At 46.7% G+C, this 15,409-nt stretch overlaps 1 protein-coding gene across 1 annotated transcript in view; it reads right to left on the bottom strand.

Moving 5' to 3' along the window:
- ILDR1 (immunoglobulin like domain containing receptor 1) overlaps window positions 1-15,409 on the bottom strand; it is a 39,698-nt gene that overhangs the window by 14,937 nt on the left and 9,352 nt on the right. The window contains exons 2-5 of the mRNA XM_032631339.1: window positions 10,692-10,862; window positions 9,157-9,306; window positions 5,729-5,848; window positions 5,300-5,446 (exon numbers count right to left, since the gene is read on the bottom strand). Of these exons, the coding sequence (XP_032487230.1) occupies window positions 5,300-5,446; window positions 5,729-5,848; window positions 9,157-9,306; window positions 10,692-10,862 (588 nt within the window). The remainder of the gene's footprint in view (window positions 1-5,299; window positions 5,447-5,728; window positions 5,849-9,156; window positions 9,307-10,691; window positions 10,863-15,409) is intronic.

Here is a 15,409-nt window from a genome sequence, read left to right as displayed (position 1 = left end):
GAGAAGGGAAATACCATTTCCTTTCAGGGCAAAGAAAATAATAGAAAAAAGCAGCACAAGGGATCCATAGAAATGTTTCTCCAGTCGCTTAGGTGCAGCTGGTCTGAAGCACACAACCCACAGCAAGTACAAATTAAAAACAAATGCATCTAGTTGTTTTTGTCCGTGAATTTCTATTTTGAGGTAATTGTGACCAAGTGCACATGTCTCCCAAGCTCCCTGTCTATCCATGCATGTAGGAAATGTACTTGTGTGCTTAAGTGCAGGAAGTGCCTGCCAGCCTGGCATTCTCACCTCCTCCTGGGTTCCCCAAGCCCTGTGGCCACCCCTAAAGCAGCAGGGCTCTGCCAGAGGCTTCCTCTTACCACAGTAGGAAGAGGTAGAAGACAGGCATTCTGGACCCAGCTGCATAGGTTGGGGGATTTGCTGAGGCCAGCAGCTAAAGGGCCATCAGGAAGGCCACCCAGTGGCTCTAGTATGAAACCAACTTCCAGCACAATAGGAAGTGGTTTCAGCCAAGCCCCCAAAAATGTTTGGAGCCCCAGCCCTGATGGTGAGTCACAGCCCAGCATGGAGGAAATCAGATGCAAACTTAAAGCAGCTCACCCAGCTGCCACATCTTCATGCCAAAGGACAGCACTCCAGACCCACTAAAGATAGGTTCACTTGCTCAGCACTTTCCTCTCCCTCTTGCTAACAGATGCCTCCCCCAGCTCCCTATACACGATATCTTCAGCGCACACAATGCCCTCCTTAATATGCGCCAGTCACTTTACATGAGCTAACTAATCCTCAGAGGAATCTCTCAATATGAGAATCAGATGAGGAAGTTAGGCTTACAGAGGTTACCTTCCCAGCCCAATGTCCCACAACTGGTGACTGGCAGAGGCAGCATGTGACCCGGTGTCTGTCTGCCACTCAAGCCTGTACTCTTTCTGCCAAACCACAGAGTCCCCAGACTCCTTTATTTATGTGATAAAGCAAAAAAAAAAAACAAACCTAAAAACAATAAAAACCCTTCTCTAGTGGTAGTGCCTCACTTTATTTCTCTCCACTCAGCACCACACCATTCAAAACCCACTTCAGACTAACCTCTGCTTCCAAGGCCTGGGGACATCTGATTCCATTGGGAACAACCCTACCCACCCCCTGCCCCTCTGACTGAATCTTGGTTTCCTCCAGATGATACCATTCCCCCTTTGGGCCACTTCCTTCTTCAACTCCTCCAATTCAATAGGAGGGAAAAGGAGAGTTGGGCTTAACTCCTTGCTCCCCAAATGACTTTTTAATTAATGGGACCCCCTGCAGAGATGACTCCCTAGAGACCCTTCCAGATCCTCCACACGCTTTCCTGTCAGATTTTTACATATTCCTAAGATTAACACACCTGCTCCCTTCTTAGCTGCCACAAACTTTTTCCCAGGGTCCCTCCCTTCCCTGATGCACTAGAACTGATGAGATGGGAGTGGAAAAATACAGCGTCTGAGCTTCTCCCTTGCCCTCCTGTCCCTGGAAACAGCTCCATGGGGAAGTCTAGGCTATCAGGTGTTTCTATTGCTCACCTAATGGGGAATCAGGCGATAAAATAAGAAACATGGAGAAATGAACAAAGCTTCAAGACTCCTAATAAGTTATCTCTGAACCTCAGTGGTGTAAAGTCTGCCTTGGTCACCTTTAACGCGCTAGTTATATATACAGACTCCTGGACCCTGCTCGCAGACTGACCTTCAGTCTAATACAAGGTAAGAAAATCCACGTTTTCAACAAGCTCTCTGATTTTAATGCAGGGAGTCGAACTGGAGTTGACTATTGTGGATTCTCAACAACATTCTGAGAATTATGGTCCTCAGGGATAGGTTAAACACAGGCTTTGAGGGTCACGTGGACTTCAACTTGAATCCCAGCATGTATTAGCTGTGTAAGTTTGAGTGAGTTTCCAGAGTGTCTGAGCCAAATCTCCTCATATCTGAGCTGGGGATAATACTACCTACTTCACAAAGTTGTTGAAGTTAAATGAGGTAATGCACATGAAATGCCTAATAGCTCATGGCTCTCACTGTTACTGTTAAAATAAGTCGCTTCTTTCACCTTAGATCTCATAGAAGACAAAAAGTACACATTTGGAGACTAGACCACCAAAAGCATATTCATCCTCATTTCTGAGGAAAACCCAGGGCGTGTTCTTTAAGAAGACCCTTTTGTGGCAGAAATAACACTCAACACCTCCCCTCCTGCAGAGACCTGCAGCCAGCATCCTCTGTGTGCATCATCCATGGTGCCCCTGAGGACCTCCAACTTCTTACTATTCCTTACCACCCCCTCCCTGCCCTTACAGTGTGTTCTTCGCCCTCTCTGACCCATGGTCACACATTCCCTTTTTTTATACATATACTGGCAGTATACACAGTATACCAAATTGACTGGCAGTCCTTCCACTGACATCCTCAGCAGCATCCTAGAATCTCATGCCCCTTGAATTTTTGCCATTTCAGCTTTAGGAAACCACCAGTCAATGCTTCCTGGACCCACACTGGCTGCACAGTCAGGCAACTGACCTCATATAGCCCTTCTCGCAATGTGCGTAGATCTCCTTGACTGATCTAGCGACCCTGCTTCCCTCCTCCAGAGCAGCAGTTTAAACTTCTCATGTCTTCCTCTCCCTATGAACTTTCAGCTAATGACATGTCTTTGCTGAGGAAGAGGAACAAGCCCTGGACATGGAATCAAGAGACCTAGGTCTAGTCCAGGGCTCATCACTAACAAGCTGTGTGTAACTGTGGAAAAGTCTCTCTAGGCCTCACTTCCCTCAGCTGAGGGGATGGGGAGGTGGGTGGCATAGATCAGAGATTCTCCGTGTGGCCTATAGCCCACTGCAGGGTGCGCCTAGGGGTTCTGTGGGGAGGAGGGTCAACAACCAATCTAGGGATGGAAGTTGTCGCTCCAGTTCCCACGGAAAAAAAATAAGATTCAGTGTCAATAACTTTCTTCTTTAAGTTCTACTGTAGGTTGTTTACTAGTACTAAGTGAATTACCAAGGATTACTAAACTTTGGTGTCATTTTCATTTTTCTCCTCTCTGGTCCTCTGTTAACTCTCACTGGAAAGTAGGAGCAGGTTGGGGAGGTGGGCTGTGGTCTCGGAAGCTCAAGAATCACTGGCATCGTTCTCGAAGCTGCCTTTTGCATCTAGAATTTTGATGTGCTGAAATCGAGACAGGCTGGTGTGAGCTCGCTCCCTCAGCTCCTTCTCTGACACTTTAATCATCTTCCAGGTGTTAACAACTGCCTCTCTCTCTTCAGAGGGCAGGCTTCCTTTTCCTTTTCTGTCTAAAGGTAATCCTTTCACCGTAAGCCTGATGTCTCTCCCACTGGCTCCATCCCTTCTGAGTCATCGCCTTACTTCACAATGCTTCCCTTCACTCTCTTTCTGTTGGCCTTGGTTCTCTGCCTACACATATGCTTAGGGTTACCTTATTCTAAAAAAAAAATCAACGATCACATACACCCTCTTCCCCACCCAAGAGCTTTCCTTGACAACTCCTGCCCCCTCTATGTAATCTCCTCTTATCACCAAATTTCTCAGGACAGACTCCCCAAGTGACTCACTTTGAAAGTGATCTCATCTGCTCAAGTTCAGGGATCTTTCATTTGTGGCCCACATTTCTTTATTTTACCAGTTCTTCTAAATGACCTCTAACCACTTAGGAGAAACCACTTTCTCCCAGAACCTGTTTATCAGCTTACTGACAGTGGATACATTTATCGTTTGTGCTGACTGAGTCCCTAGCCCTGACTGTTTTGAGTACCCCACAGACCTAGGGATTCCAAGAAAGTATCCTGGGAGAGTTTCTCTCATCTCAGTCTGCATATTTCTGCTCCAGTGGCAGTGACTTCTACGTGGCATCTCTCCCAGAGGCCTCTGAACGGTAGGGAGCTCCGTGGCCCAATATTGAGTTCTCTGCTATTTTTCTTCTCTTGAAGGAGTTCATTGGTATCTCAGCCAATCCCATAGTGATCTACACAGATAGGTCGTGGCAGCCTCTCTCGTGGGAAATTCAGGCGCTCATAAGTCAGATAACCATGAATACGACGCTGCACTACTTCTGCTACTTACCAGCTGTGTGACTCCTCTGACCTTCAGTCTCCTCATGGTTAAATAATGATGATACCTGCCTTCTAGGGTTGTGAGGATTCAAAAGGGAAATATATGCAAAGGGCCCACACACACCAGACATCCAATAAAAGTTAGTTCTCTTTTCCTGTAAGACAGCAACCTCAGAACATAGGCCTGAAACTAGACTCAGACCATTGACCTTCTTGACCTTGTAGATTAGGTTTTGTTTCTGTCTTAACAGCCAATTTCTTATTTTTTTCTTTTAAAAGTTTTCTTTTCAAATAGACCAAAATGATAAGAGTGGTTATATCTGGGTGCTTAGATTAGTCTTTTCATTTTCCTACATGTCAAATTTTCGACAATGTAATACTTCACTTATATCATCAGGAAAAGGAAATGTTACTTTAAAAACAAAAAAACCTCCTTCCATTTAAAGCTGTTGATTCCATCTCTTTAGTAAGGAAAGATCTTTGTAGAATAATTCTTTTTCTTTTGCCTTCACCAAATTTTTTATGGCATGTCACAATTCTGTTTTAAAAGGTCAAACTTAAGCCCAAAGAAAGATCACATTAGAGCAAGATCTTCTTCTGCCCCCTCTTTCCTTTGTCTAAAAATGAGGCTCTCGAAGTGTGGCCCCCAGACTGGCAGAATTGCATCACCTGTGAACTTTTGAGAAATATAAATTCTCAGGGCCACCCAAGACCGATTAAATCAGAAACTCTGGAGATGGAGGCCTCCAGGAGATCCTTAAGTTTGAGAATCCCTGCTCCAACACCTCTCTCTTCTCATCTGTTCTTTTCAAGTCATCTTTGAGGAGTGGCCTTCTCTCTCACAGCTCTATGCAAATCACTCCCTCTAGCCACCTCGTGTCCAAGCAAGGTCAGTGTTGGGAGCAAATGCTGGAGCACAGGCACATCAGGGCCACTGATATGTAGGCAGAGACACCTGAACGAAGCCTTAGGCAGGCTAGGAGGTGAACAGGCAGAAGTCCTCCCACTTTGCTCCATAGCTTCCCTGAGCATAATTTCCTGGGCTGAGGCCAAAGACCTCTGAGCCTCTGACGGGAGAAGGGCATGGAGGAGAACCTGGAAGAACCCAAGGTTTTGACCTGGGCATATGAAATGGATCTGTCTGGGGCACTAGGCTCCTGCACCACCCCACCGCACTGCTCGTCCGTCCCCCCTCACCTTCCTCGGGGCAGCAGCAGCGGTCGGGACAGCAGGGGCAGCGGACGTAGCAGCAGCAGTACTGAGGACAGCACTGGCACCAGCACACTCCAATCAGCAGGAGCAGAAGGAGGGCCCCCAGGATGATCAAGATCACTGTCAGCCAGTCTGCAGGAGAGAAGCCGGGCAGGGATTGAACTAAACATGCAGGTGCATGCTTCAGGTTGTAACGTTGTAGAGGTCTGGTCGACACAGCTCTTGAACTATAGGTTAAGGGTGAGCAACATACAGGCAAAAAAAAAAAAAAAAGTTTATCTTTGGTAAGGGAACTTCAGAGGCTGGCTACCGACAACAATAACCTAGGCTTGCTGTGTTTCTGGTTTTCTTTTTTTTCTGTATGTAAAAGTGTCACCGTGGGGTGGCCGAATAGAAAGCTCCAGGAGCACTTACGCAGGACAATGAGCTTCACTTCCTTATCTGGGTCTCCTGACGTGTCCCCTGGAGCCTCAATGGTGCAATAATACACTCCATGGTCCCACCACATCACTTCATTAATCACAAGATCTGCTCCTGCAACAGGGGAGGGGAAGGTGCCAGTGGTTAAAGGAGAGGGATCTGATCTATGGTCGCTTCAAGTCCCCAGCATTGTACTTCCACATCCCAAGAGGGCCTCTCATAGTTCAGAGAAAGGCCTCAATTCCTTCGTTTGAGACTCTCTTCTTTCTCCAAACAATAGAAAGGTGGCAGAACTTACCATTCATTGAGCCTTACTAGGTACCTTGAAAGGATTTTGGATACATCACCTCATTTACTTCCCAAAACAACTCTAAGTGGGTGAGGTAGAGATTACCGGCTATCTCCCAATGTCTATTCTCCCCTTCTCTCATGATCATAGAAGTTTTGGTCACGTACATGGCCATCCAGAATAAAATCACTATTTCCCATCCTCATTTACAGATGGACACGGACATGTGACTCAGTTCTGGTGGACACAATATAAGCAGAAGTGTCACATGATGGCTCCCAGGAACTTTTTTAAAAACAGTTTAGGAACTTCTTTGCCCCTTTCTTCTTCAACTCTGTTATCTGGAAAGCAAATGTGATGGCTGCCATCTTGGACCATGAGGAAGGAGATGACATTCTTGGTGAGCTGGAAGGAACTTGGGTACCTGAGGACATAATAGAACAGACCCACCACACTAGTTCTCGTCTGTGTACCTCCAAATTTATACATGAGCGGAAATAAACTTCTTTATTGTTTAAGTCACTAATATTTTGGGCTTTTGCTTACTTGCAATCAAACTTAATCCTGATACAGTGGGTAGGATTATTAGCTGCATTTCAGATGAGGAAACTAAGACTAGAGGAAGCTAGAACAGAGAGAGGTAACAGAGGTAGGTTCAAACTCATGTCTCTGCCCCAAAGCTGGTGCCCTTAACCACCAAGCTCTACCGTCCTCTCCTAACTGGGTGGAAAACTCCACAGCCTGGATTCCTCACAAGCTGGAAACACATACTTCTGAATCCTGAAAGGATAGGTGAGATGAACTTGAATAATAAGTAAGGATGAAATGCCAATATTTTAAGAGTAAAGGTTACTCAAGAAAAGAATTTCAGTTTTCACGAGCACCAAGCATCTACCCCATTAAGATAGGTGAATGTTATGTTCCCATTTAGTAAATGCAACAAATGTTCACTAAAGACCTTTTGTGGGTCCAGCACTATATCAGACTCTATGGAAGGTCAAACAAGACCTATCTCTGTCCTCAAAGCGCTTAAAGTCCAGTCAAAGGCATCGGGGCAGCTCCCACGTCCCTGCTACTTCAGCCACAGTAAGTACCAGAGGACACCTTCAAGTTCTTAAAGACCTCAGTTATAGACTTGCCCCTGCTCAGCTGGCAGTCGTAGCTGCAATCCTTTATTATCTCTTTGTCAAGAAATATTTACTGAGGAAATGAAACAAACATGCAAGGTCACGCACCATTGGAGCTAACTTCGACTTCTGTTTCCTTCTCTTTCTACGTCAATCCCTACGGTTTTTTCCTACCCCATGATTTTCCAAACCCACTGCCTTTCCCAGAAACAAGCTTGCCCCAGACTTGGAAGAATGGTGAAAGTGCTTAGGAAGAAATTCTCCCTCCAAGGTTAATGTGTGTTATAAATCTGCCCCAATTTTATTAGAGGCATAAGGATTATTTCAGGGATGTCAGAGTAATGAGGACATTCAGATATGTTAATATTTTAAATTATCCAAGAACTGATTTGACAGGGTCTTCTCAAATGATGCAAACACAGGCATAAAAGTATCGGAATACAAGGGCTCCAAGAAGTCACAACAAGCCTGAGGTTAAAAATTAAGACCAAGGGGAAATGCCGCTTTCCCATGGGAGTAAGAAGGAGGCAGAGTTTGACCCAAACGTGGTTGGGAGGGGAAGTAGTAGACAGTGCTGTGCAAAACTAGAAAAAAAGACGGAAAATCAGGGACTATCCCCTATGGGCGCTTTCATCCTTTAAACTTTGGGGTCAGATCGGAGCTAATTCTGTGGGCTCTGGAGAAAGCAGAGTCACCCTGAACCTCTGAGGCTGCACCTAGAAACTGGAAAAGGATAGATGTTCCCTAAGGCTGAGCATTCAAGGGTTGACTTGGGAAGGTCTGAGGTTGAATGTAAATGGATCAGACTTATGTATTATAGCCAAAGTATTATACACAAAGGTGGAAGCAATTTTTAAACTGGCTTGATCTACCTCAACAGTCAAAGAATATTCACTGATTTCCTCACATTGTTGCTAAGAGTACCCTGAGTGGCCTTCTAGGTGTATTCTCCCGCTTTTTTTTTTTTTTCACTTTTAACCAGCCAATATTTATTTAACACTGCACATAAAGCTCATTGAAATACGCTCTGAATTCTGTGCCAATAATCCATTGCAGCAGTCCTGGATTATAAAACAGGAATGTGGGGCACTGACGCATCCATTCAAAAGTGTGTGGAGTGATCATCATGGAAGTTTACTGCACACTTAATGTTTGCTAAGTGCTTTATACGTATTATCTCACTTAATCTTGACAACTCTCCATGAGATACGTGCTACGGCAAGTCCCATCTTACAGAAATTGAGGCTAAAAAAAAATGGAACGGACTTGCCCAAGTTCACACACCCTGTAAGTGCAGAACGGGGACCAACACCTGAGTCTGACTCCAGAGAACGGGCTGACCACTACTCTGTACTCCCACAAAGAATGCATATGCTTTAGACATAGCTCTCAGGTATCACATTTGATACTCACTTTGGTGTGGGGAGACAGAGGCCATTATGCCCATCTTTCAGATGTGGCAACAGAGGCCAGAGAAAAGAATGGATCTGCTGCTGGTCACTAAGCAAGGGAGTGGAAGCATGGGGGCACCCACCCTGTCTTTTGATTCTAAGCACAACGCTCTTTCCTCTACCAATGGAGGGCGAGGGTCTAAGGTGGCCATCTACTTGGAAACCCCTATTTCCTTAGATTTGGGCAACAGAAGTAGCCAGAGGGGAACTCAGGGGCCTGGGGTTCGAGCAGGCCCTGAGAGCAATTTGTGGAAGGAATCAAGGGAGCCTGAGCCAGACGTTAGACCTGCATCTTGGAAAAGCAAAGGGAAATCACCCACTCCCTGACCTTTAGCCAAAGCTGTAGGATGTCTTCTTGCCTGAGACCAGCTTCCAGGGTAATGACTTCGGATGGTATAGCACAGGCTGTGTATTTGGCACTTTCCTCAAAAAATGAAAGTGACCAAGTAGACCATCAGGCAGCAGAAAAAAAGGGAAATCCCCACAATGACTCAGACCGCTGGGCCTGGTCTACACACCTCTCCACCCCCAGTTCCCTGCTGCCTCCACACTCACGGTTCTGGATGGTGATCTTGCGCTGCCGGTAATCCACCCCCAGCACGGGCTCGTTCTGCCCCCGCCTCTGGGCCACGATGCGCACCTCCCGCTGGCTGTCATTGCAGTCATTGGATGGGTCCTGGCCCAGGGATAAAGCCGCCTGGTATGCTGGGGAAAGAGTACACACCTACGTCACACAGCAGTGGGGAATTCCCATGAAGAAAGGTGCCCTTAGTGGTTTCTGGAGCAATGAATGTTCTCAGTTTTTCCCGAGCCTATGCATCCCCATGAAGATTCTGATTCTGGAGTGGGGATCTGAGATTCTGCATTTTTATGAGCTCCCAGGTGACACCAGTGACCCACACTTTGAGCAGCAAGACTCCAGACCCCTCTAATAGGCCATCATTTCCAAATCCTGACTGCATCCCCATCTCCCACCCCAGTTTCCCTTGCCTCATTTTCAAAGTCACCCCAGAATCTGCTCCCATATGGTTCATCCACCTGCCCTCACAATAAAAGTTTTGAGAGCTGTTAAATCTGCTGATGATAAATGCCTACTAGCCGGTCCCTCCTACCTTCCCACTTAATGCAGGCATTTTAAGAGTAACCCCCAGGAAACAATGCCTCAATTTAGAGAGGGGTGTCTTGGGGACAAGGTCAGGCTCTGTGGGTGGCTCAGACAGTTAGGTTTTGGAGTTCATATTGTAAGATATTAGGGCTAAAAAAGGTAAAGCTGATGTCTCCCCTTGCTTTTCCTCATCTCAGGAAGCTCAGTTCCTTCCTGTGAACAGGGTATCTACTACTATTCTCCGAATTTCTAACGGTTAATTGTCCCAGGCTGGTGGTGGGGATCAGGGTTCCTTTGTTTCTTGAGAGAGGCAGAGGTGGGCAGCTAGGGAAGAGCTTTGGCTCCAGACAGCAGGACTGACGTGAGTAGGGCAGCTGTTACTGAGAGGCAGGACTTGGCTAAGCATGGGGAGAGCTGCACAGCACTCAGGGATGTCCAACAATGAACAGGCTGCCTGTGGCCGGGGAGCTCTCCAGCACTGAGAGTGTTTAGTCCACAGAGGACTGACTGTCCACCAGGAAGGCTGGCTCTAGAAGGGAGTGTGGCAGTGGGCGGGAGGCTCACAAGCGACCACTCCTCATGCGTCATTGGGGGGCGGGTAGGAGCCTTCTTGCCTGCGTTCGGAGGAGGTGGGGGTGATGAGAGGCAGACCTACATCCTCATCTTAGCGCATGGGTGGGCAACCAGGAATGAACTAGGAGTCACAACTTGCTCTGCCTTTTATTTAAAGTCTAAGCTGCCTTCATTTATTTTAGAACAAGGTGAGACATAAATTTTTAAATAAATAAATATTATGTGACCCTGAATAAGTTATTTCATCTACCTGGCCTCCGTTTGTTTATCTATAAAATGAGGGGACAGTATTAAGTGATCTTTCTGGCTTCTCACTATAAGGATTTGTGATCCTAAATAATTCCTACACCCTAATGGCGGTACATCACAGAAGGACTCCGGGAGAGCAGGGGGGAGGGATGAGGGCACTCACATGCAGAGTAGTAATCAAAGATGGGGTCCTTGCAGAAGGACTTGAAGCGCCACGTCACCACCACATCCTGGAGCTGGGCAGAGGTGGTGTAGTCACATTTGAGAACGACGGAGGCAAACAGGGTGACATAGCGCTCCGTGTGCTGGACTGTCACCAGCAAGGACACACACCCTGCAGCCAAGAGCAGGAGACAATGCTGAAGGCAGACCTTAGGTAGGTCTCTAAGGGGTGACCTACTTCTATTCACGGGGCAATAAAAGCATTGCACACAAGCAAACACACCGCCTGACTGGTTGGGAGCAGCTCACAAGCTGTCTGTGTTCTTACTTAGCCTGGGCAGGGTTGGGACGGAAACTGCACAAACACCCTGGAGGAGATGGAGGAGAAAAAGAGCAAAAACCATGACTCCCAATGTGTTCCCAGTCCATAGGGAGTGATAACACATCCAACAATGATAAAGAAACGATATTAAAAGAAGGCCATGGGGCTTCCCTGGTGGCGCAGTGGTTGAGAGTCTGTCTGCCGATGCAGGGGACACGGGTTCGAGCCCTGGTCTGGGAGGATCCCACATGCCGCGGAGCAACTGGGCCCGTGAGCCACAACTACTGAGCCTGCGCGTATGGAGCCTGTGCTCCGCAACAAAAGAGGCCGCGACAGTGAGAGGTCCACGCACTGCGATGAACAGTGGCCCCCGCTTGTCACAACTAGAGAAAGCCCTCGCACAGAAATGAAGACCCAACACAGCAAAAATAAATTAATTAATTAATAAACTCCTACCCCCAATATCTTCTTAAAAAAAAAAAAGAAGGCCATGTATGTACTGGAGTGACTTTGCTAATATATATAATTTTTCATGTCACTTCTCTTCTTAAAATGTTTTCCCATTTCCCTAAGGATAAAGTTCAGCCTCTGTACCCTGGCCTAGGAGGCCAGTCACGTCTGCCTTCAGCCTTTCTCTGTGGCATCATCTCCCTTCATGCCCACCCCCACTCGGGGCTTCAGCCACTCTGGACTTGCCTCAGTCCTTCCCGTGCTAGGACTGCTGTCTTCCCCAGGTGCTCCCACATGTACATCTCTTGGCTGGAGCACTCTTCCACATCACCAGCAGCCTCTCCACTCCCTTCACCAGGCTAAGTACTACTTATTTCTTAGGTCTTCAGCTGCACCCTTACCTCCTCAAGAAGCCTCCTCTGACTACAAGTCTGGGAGAGGGGCTTTCCTCTGTTTTCCCAAAGTGCCTCATCCTACCCCCAGGCAGAGCATTTCACACTTCTGGGGATGGCCTGTCTACTGTAGGCTCTGAGAAGGCCAACTGGGTTCGCCTCTGACTCACTGTTCAAACACAAGAGCCTCATACTGTGCCTGTCACCTCCTTGGCACCCAACAAATGTTTGTTGAATAAATCATGGAATGAATGACCAGTGAAAATTGGCAGTTCAACTGGTCAACATAAGCATAAAGAAAATTAAAAAATGATCAGACTGTGACAAATTTTATCATGAAAGACTTGAAGGAACTAACCATTTTTCTTTTTACTTTTTAAAAACTTTCTCCCCTCACCCTCCAAATCTACAGATATACTGAAAGCTCCAAGTGTGTGTTGATGAGGAACCAGATGGCACAGAAATGTCAGGTGGGACTCTGACATGGTCAGAAGTCCACACATAACCAGCATCTTCAAATGTTCCTATGTCAATATGGATTGTAGGCCAAGTTATAGTGGGCTTCTCATAGGAGGTTTAGTGTAGAGCAGTAGTATTCAAACTTGAGCATGCACCACCAGGAGGACTCGTGACAGCCCAGATCACTGTCAGCAGGAGTTTCTAATTCAGTAGGACTTGGGTGGGACCCAAGAACTTATATTTCTAACAAATTTCCAGGAGTTGCTGATACTACTTTGATGGGTACCGTACTTTGAGAACCACTGGTGTAGACTAGCTAAAGTAAACCCAGGCTTTGGACTCAGATACAATTGGGTTCAAGTCAAAATGTACTACTCACTTGGACATTGGACAAGTTATTTACTCTCTCTGAGCTTGTGTTTCCTCAGCTATGAATGGAGATTATAATAGTACTAACCCAATGAGGTCCTTGCAAGAATGCAGTGAGATAACCCACTCCTGGCACTTGGCATGGTACCTGGCAAGGTGCTGGCATATATGCTGCCATGTTAGTGACACTGTATGAGTCTTTTTCCTTTTTTCCCTAATTATGAGGGCCAAGGAGAAAGGGGTTCAAGCTGGGAGTCCCTCCAATAGAGTTCTCAGGTAGAGCTACCTTCATTTTGACTAACTCCCATAAACAAAATAAATACAGTCACCCCTGTTATAGAGCAGCTGGGTGAGCCTGGCTCAACGGCCAGAGCCACATGGTTCTGGGTCCTGCCTCGCCTTCTGGACACAACCCTCGTAAGACAGCCACCATGGTTTGTGATGGCCACCAGCAGCCACTTTTCTCATGTCCACAGAGAGGTAGCAGAATGTTGCTTGGGACAGGCTCTGGTCCCCAGAAATGACCTGAGCCATCTCCAGGGCTGGGCTGTAATGAGGATGTGCCAGTGACAGCCATGCTAGGGAGAGGGTCTGCAGCAGTGTGGGGGAGACCTGTGGGTGGGAAGCATCATAGAAGGAAGAGATTTAAGCTAGACCCTAAAACCCAAGTAGGATTAAGATGATACGTGAGGGCTTCCCTGGTGGCACAGTGGTTGAGAGTCCGCCTGCCGATGCAGGGACACGGGTTCATGCCCCGGTCCGGGAAGATCCCACATGCTGCGGAGCGGCTGGGCCCGTGAGCCGTGGCCGCTGAGCCTGCGCGTCCGGAGCCTGTGCTCCGCAACGGGAGAGGCCACAACAGTGAGAGGCCCACGTACCGCAAAAAAAAAAAAAAAAAAAAAAAACATGATACGTGAAAAATAGGGAGAGGGCAGAGAGACTCATTGTGTCAGGATGGAAGAAAGGAGTGAGCAAAGGCCCTTATCAGGAAGGGGCAGTTCCTTGGAGAACCTGGAGGGAACCAACCCAGCTGGTGCCTCTGGCTTTATAGACAGAGGATAAATAAGGCGAGCTGGTAGTGGGGAGTAGGAAGTGGGGAGATGGGGTGGAGTGTAAACTGCACTCCAGAGTCTATTTCCAGTTAATGGATAATCACTGAAGGCTTTCCTGAAGAAGAGTAGTAAGGTGAAAGTGATGTTTTTAGGAAGATGGATAACTTCCTTATTTAGTTGTGAATGGAAAAAGAACATCACTTTGAAAATAAGCCTTGAGGAGTTTGGGGGAAATAGCTGCTGTCTCTACTAGCTGTAGTGTTCCTGGAAATCAATCCAATCAGAATGGAAGAGCTAATGACTAGTATCTCAAGCCTAACAAGGATTATTTCATAATCTGATTTTTTATTTTTGCTTCTCCACCTTCACCACCTCTTTGGTTTTTTCCAGAACTGACCTGAAGTAGGCCTTGGAGCTTTTACCCAACACAGCTTTAACTGAATACCAGAAGCAGCTACAGGTAAGATTTGACAATGAATAGGATGGCACTGTCAACACTAGCTTATTTTGTTCAGTAACACGCATGGATTGGAATAGAGAGAAAAACATTGAATTGTGGTGTAAACAAAATCTTAGGTTCACAAAGCACTTTCAAATATTTTCATTTACTCCCTAAATATGAGCCCTGGGAGGAAACAAGTTGTGCCGGTGCATACACAGCAAATCTCGGATTGGATAAGGCAAGTGGCTTGACTGTGGTCATTCATTTTCTAAGGGGGTTGGAGCCAAGATTCTGCCCCTGAGCAGTCTCTTGCCATTCTACCTGGCTATTCTTTAAATAAAGGAAGATGTGTGGTATTCAATAGCTTGCAAATAATCACAGCATATGGGGCCAGGCTACACGAGCAATAATTAATATACAATGGGCAGCAGTTACTCTAATACCGTGATTAATAAGCTACATGTTCTTTATTTTGCTGAATGGTAATTCAATACAAATGACAGTTTATTCAAAGGACTCCAGTCAACATTATTTGTATAGAGGTGGAATATCTGCAGGGGGGTAGTGCAGGTTTGCTGGGAGTCAGAGAGGGTATTTGGTTGGAGCCAGAAGTTGCTCTGGGGTAGCTTTGAAGATGGCTGAATCTGACACCCTGAGGCAGAAGAATGGGGACAAGGGTGATCACCTTCATTACCAAATGCGCACTCAGCTTCTTTTCCATGAATGCTCTTGTTATGGACAAAGCACACGTGGGGTGACTTGACTCACCTTTACCAATGTCAGCACTGGCTTTGTTGCCTGCTATTTCTCTTTTATCCTCTCTTTAATTTCATGCCTTACGTGAATTTCAAGCCTTGAAATACGCCAGGTTCCCACATATCTGACCATATTGAGCTCCTTCACACTCCCTCCAGCGGTCTGTTGGCCCTACAGCATCCTGTACAGCTCCCAGACCTTCACCCCTCGCCCACCCTCACATGGAGAGTGGAGGAGAGTCTCAGGCCAAAAGGTACCGAGCAACCAGCAAACCCTTCTCCCTTCTTCTCAGCTGTTGCTCTGGGTTTCAGCATCTACTGTGTACCAGGTGATGTACATACATCGTCTCTAATCCTCACAAAATTCCCTAGGGTGGGGTCAGCCCTGCTCATATCTGTGGGCAAAAGTTCAGAGACGATAATAAACCAAGCCCTCTCAGCCCCAGGATTTGAACTCGGGTCTTGCTCACACCAAATC

The sequence above is a fragment of the Phocoena sinus genome, chromosome 4, assembly GCF_008692025.1.
Source record: "Phocoena sinus isolate mPhoSin1 chromosome 4, mPhoSin1.pri, whole genome shotgun sequence".
Classification (NCBI taxonomy): Eukaryota; Metazoa; Chordata; class Mammalia; order Artiodactyla; family Phocoenidae; genus Phocoena; species Phocoena sinus.
Note: the sequence above shows the minus strand (reverse complement) of the source record. Positions and strands in the feature narration are given on the sequence as shown.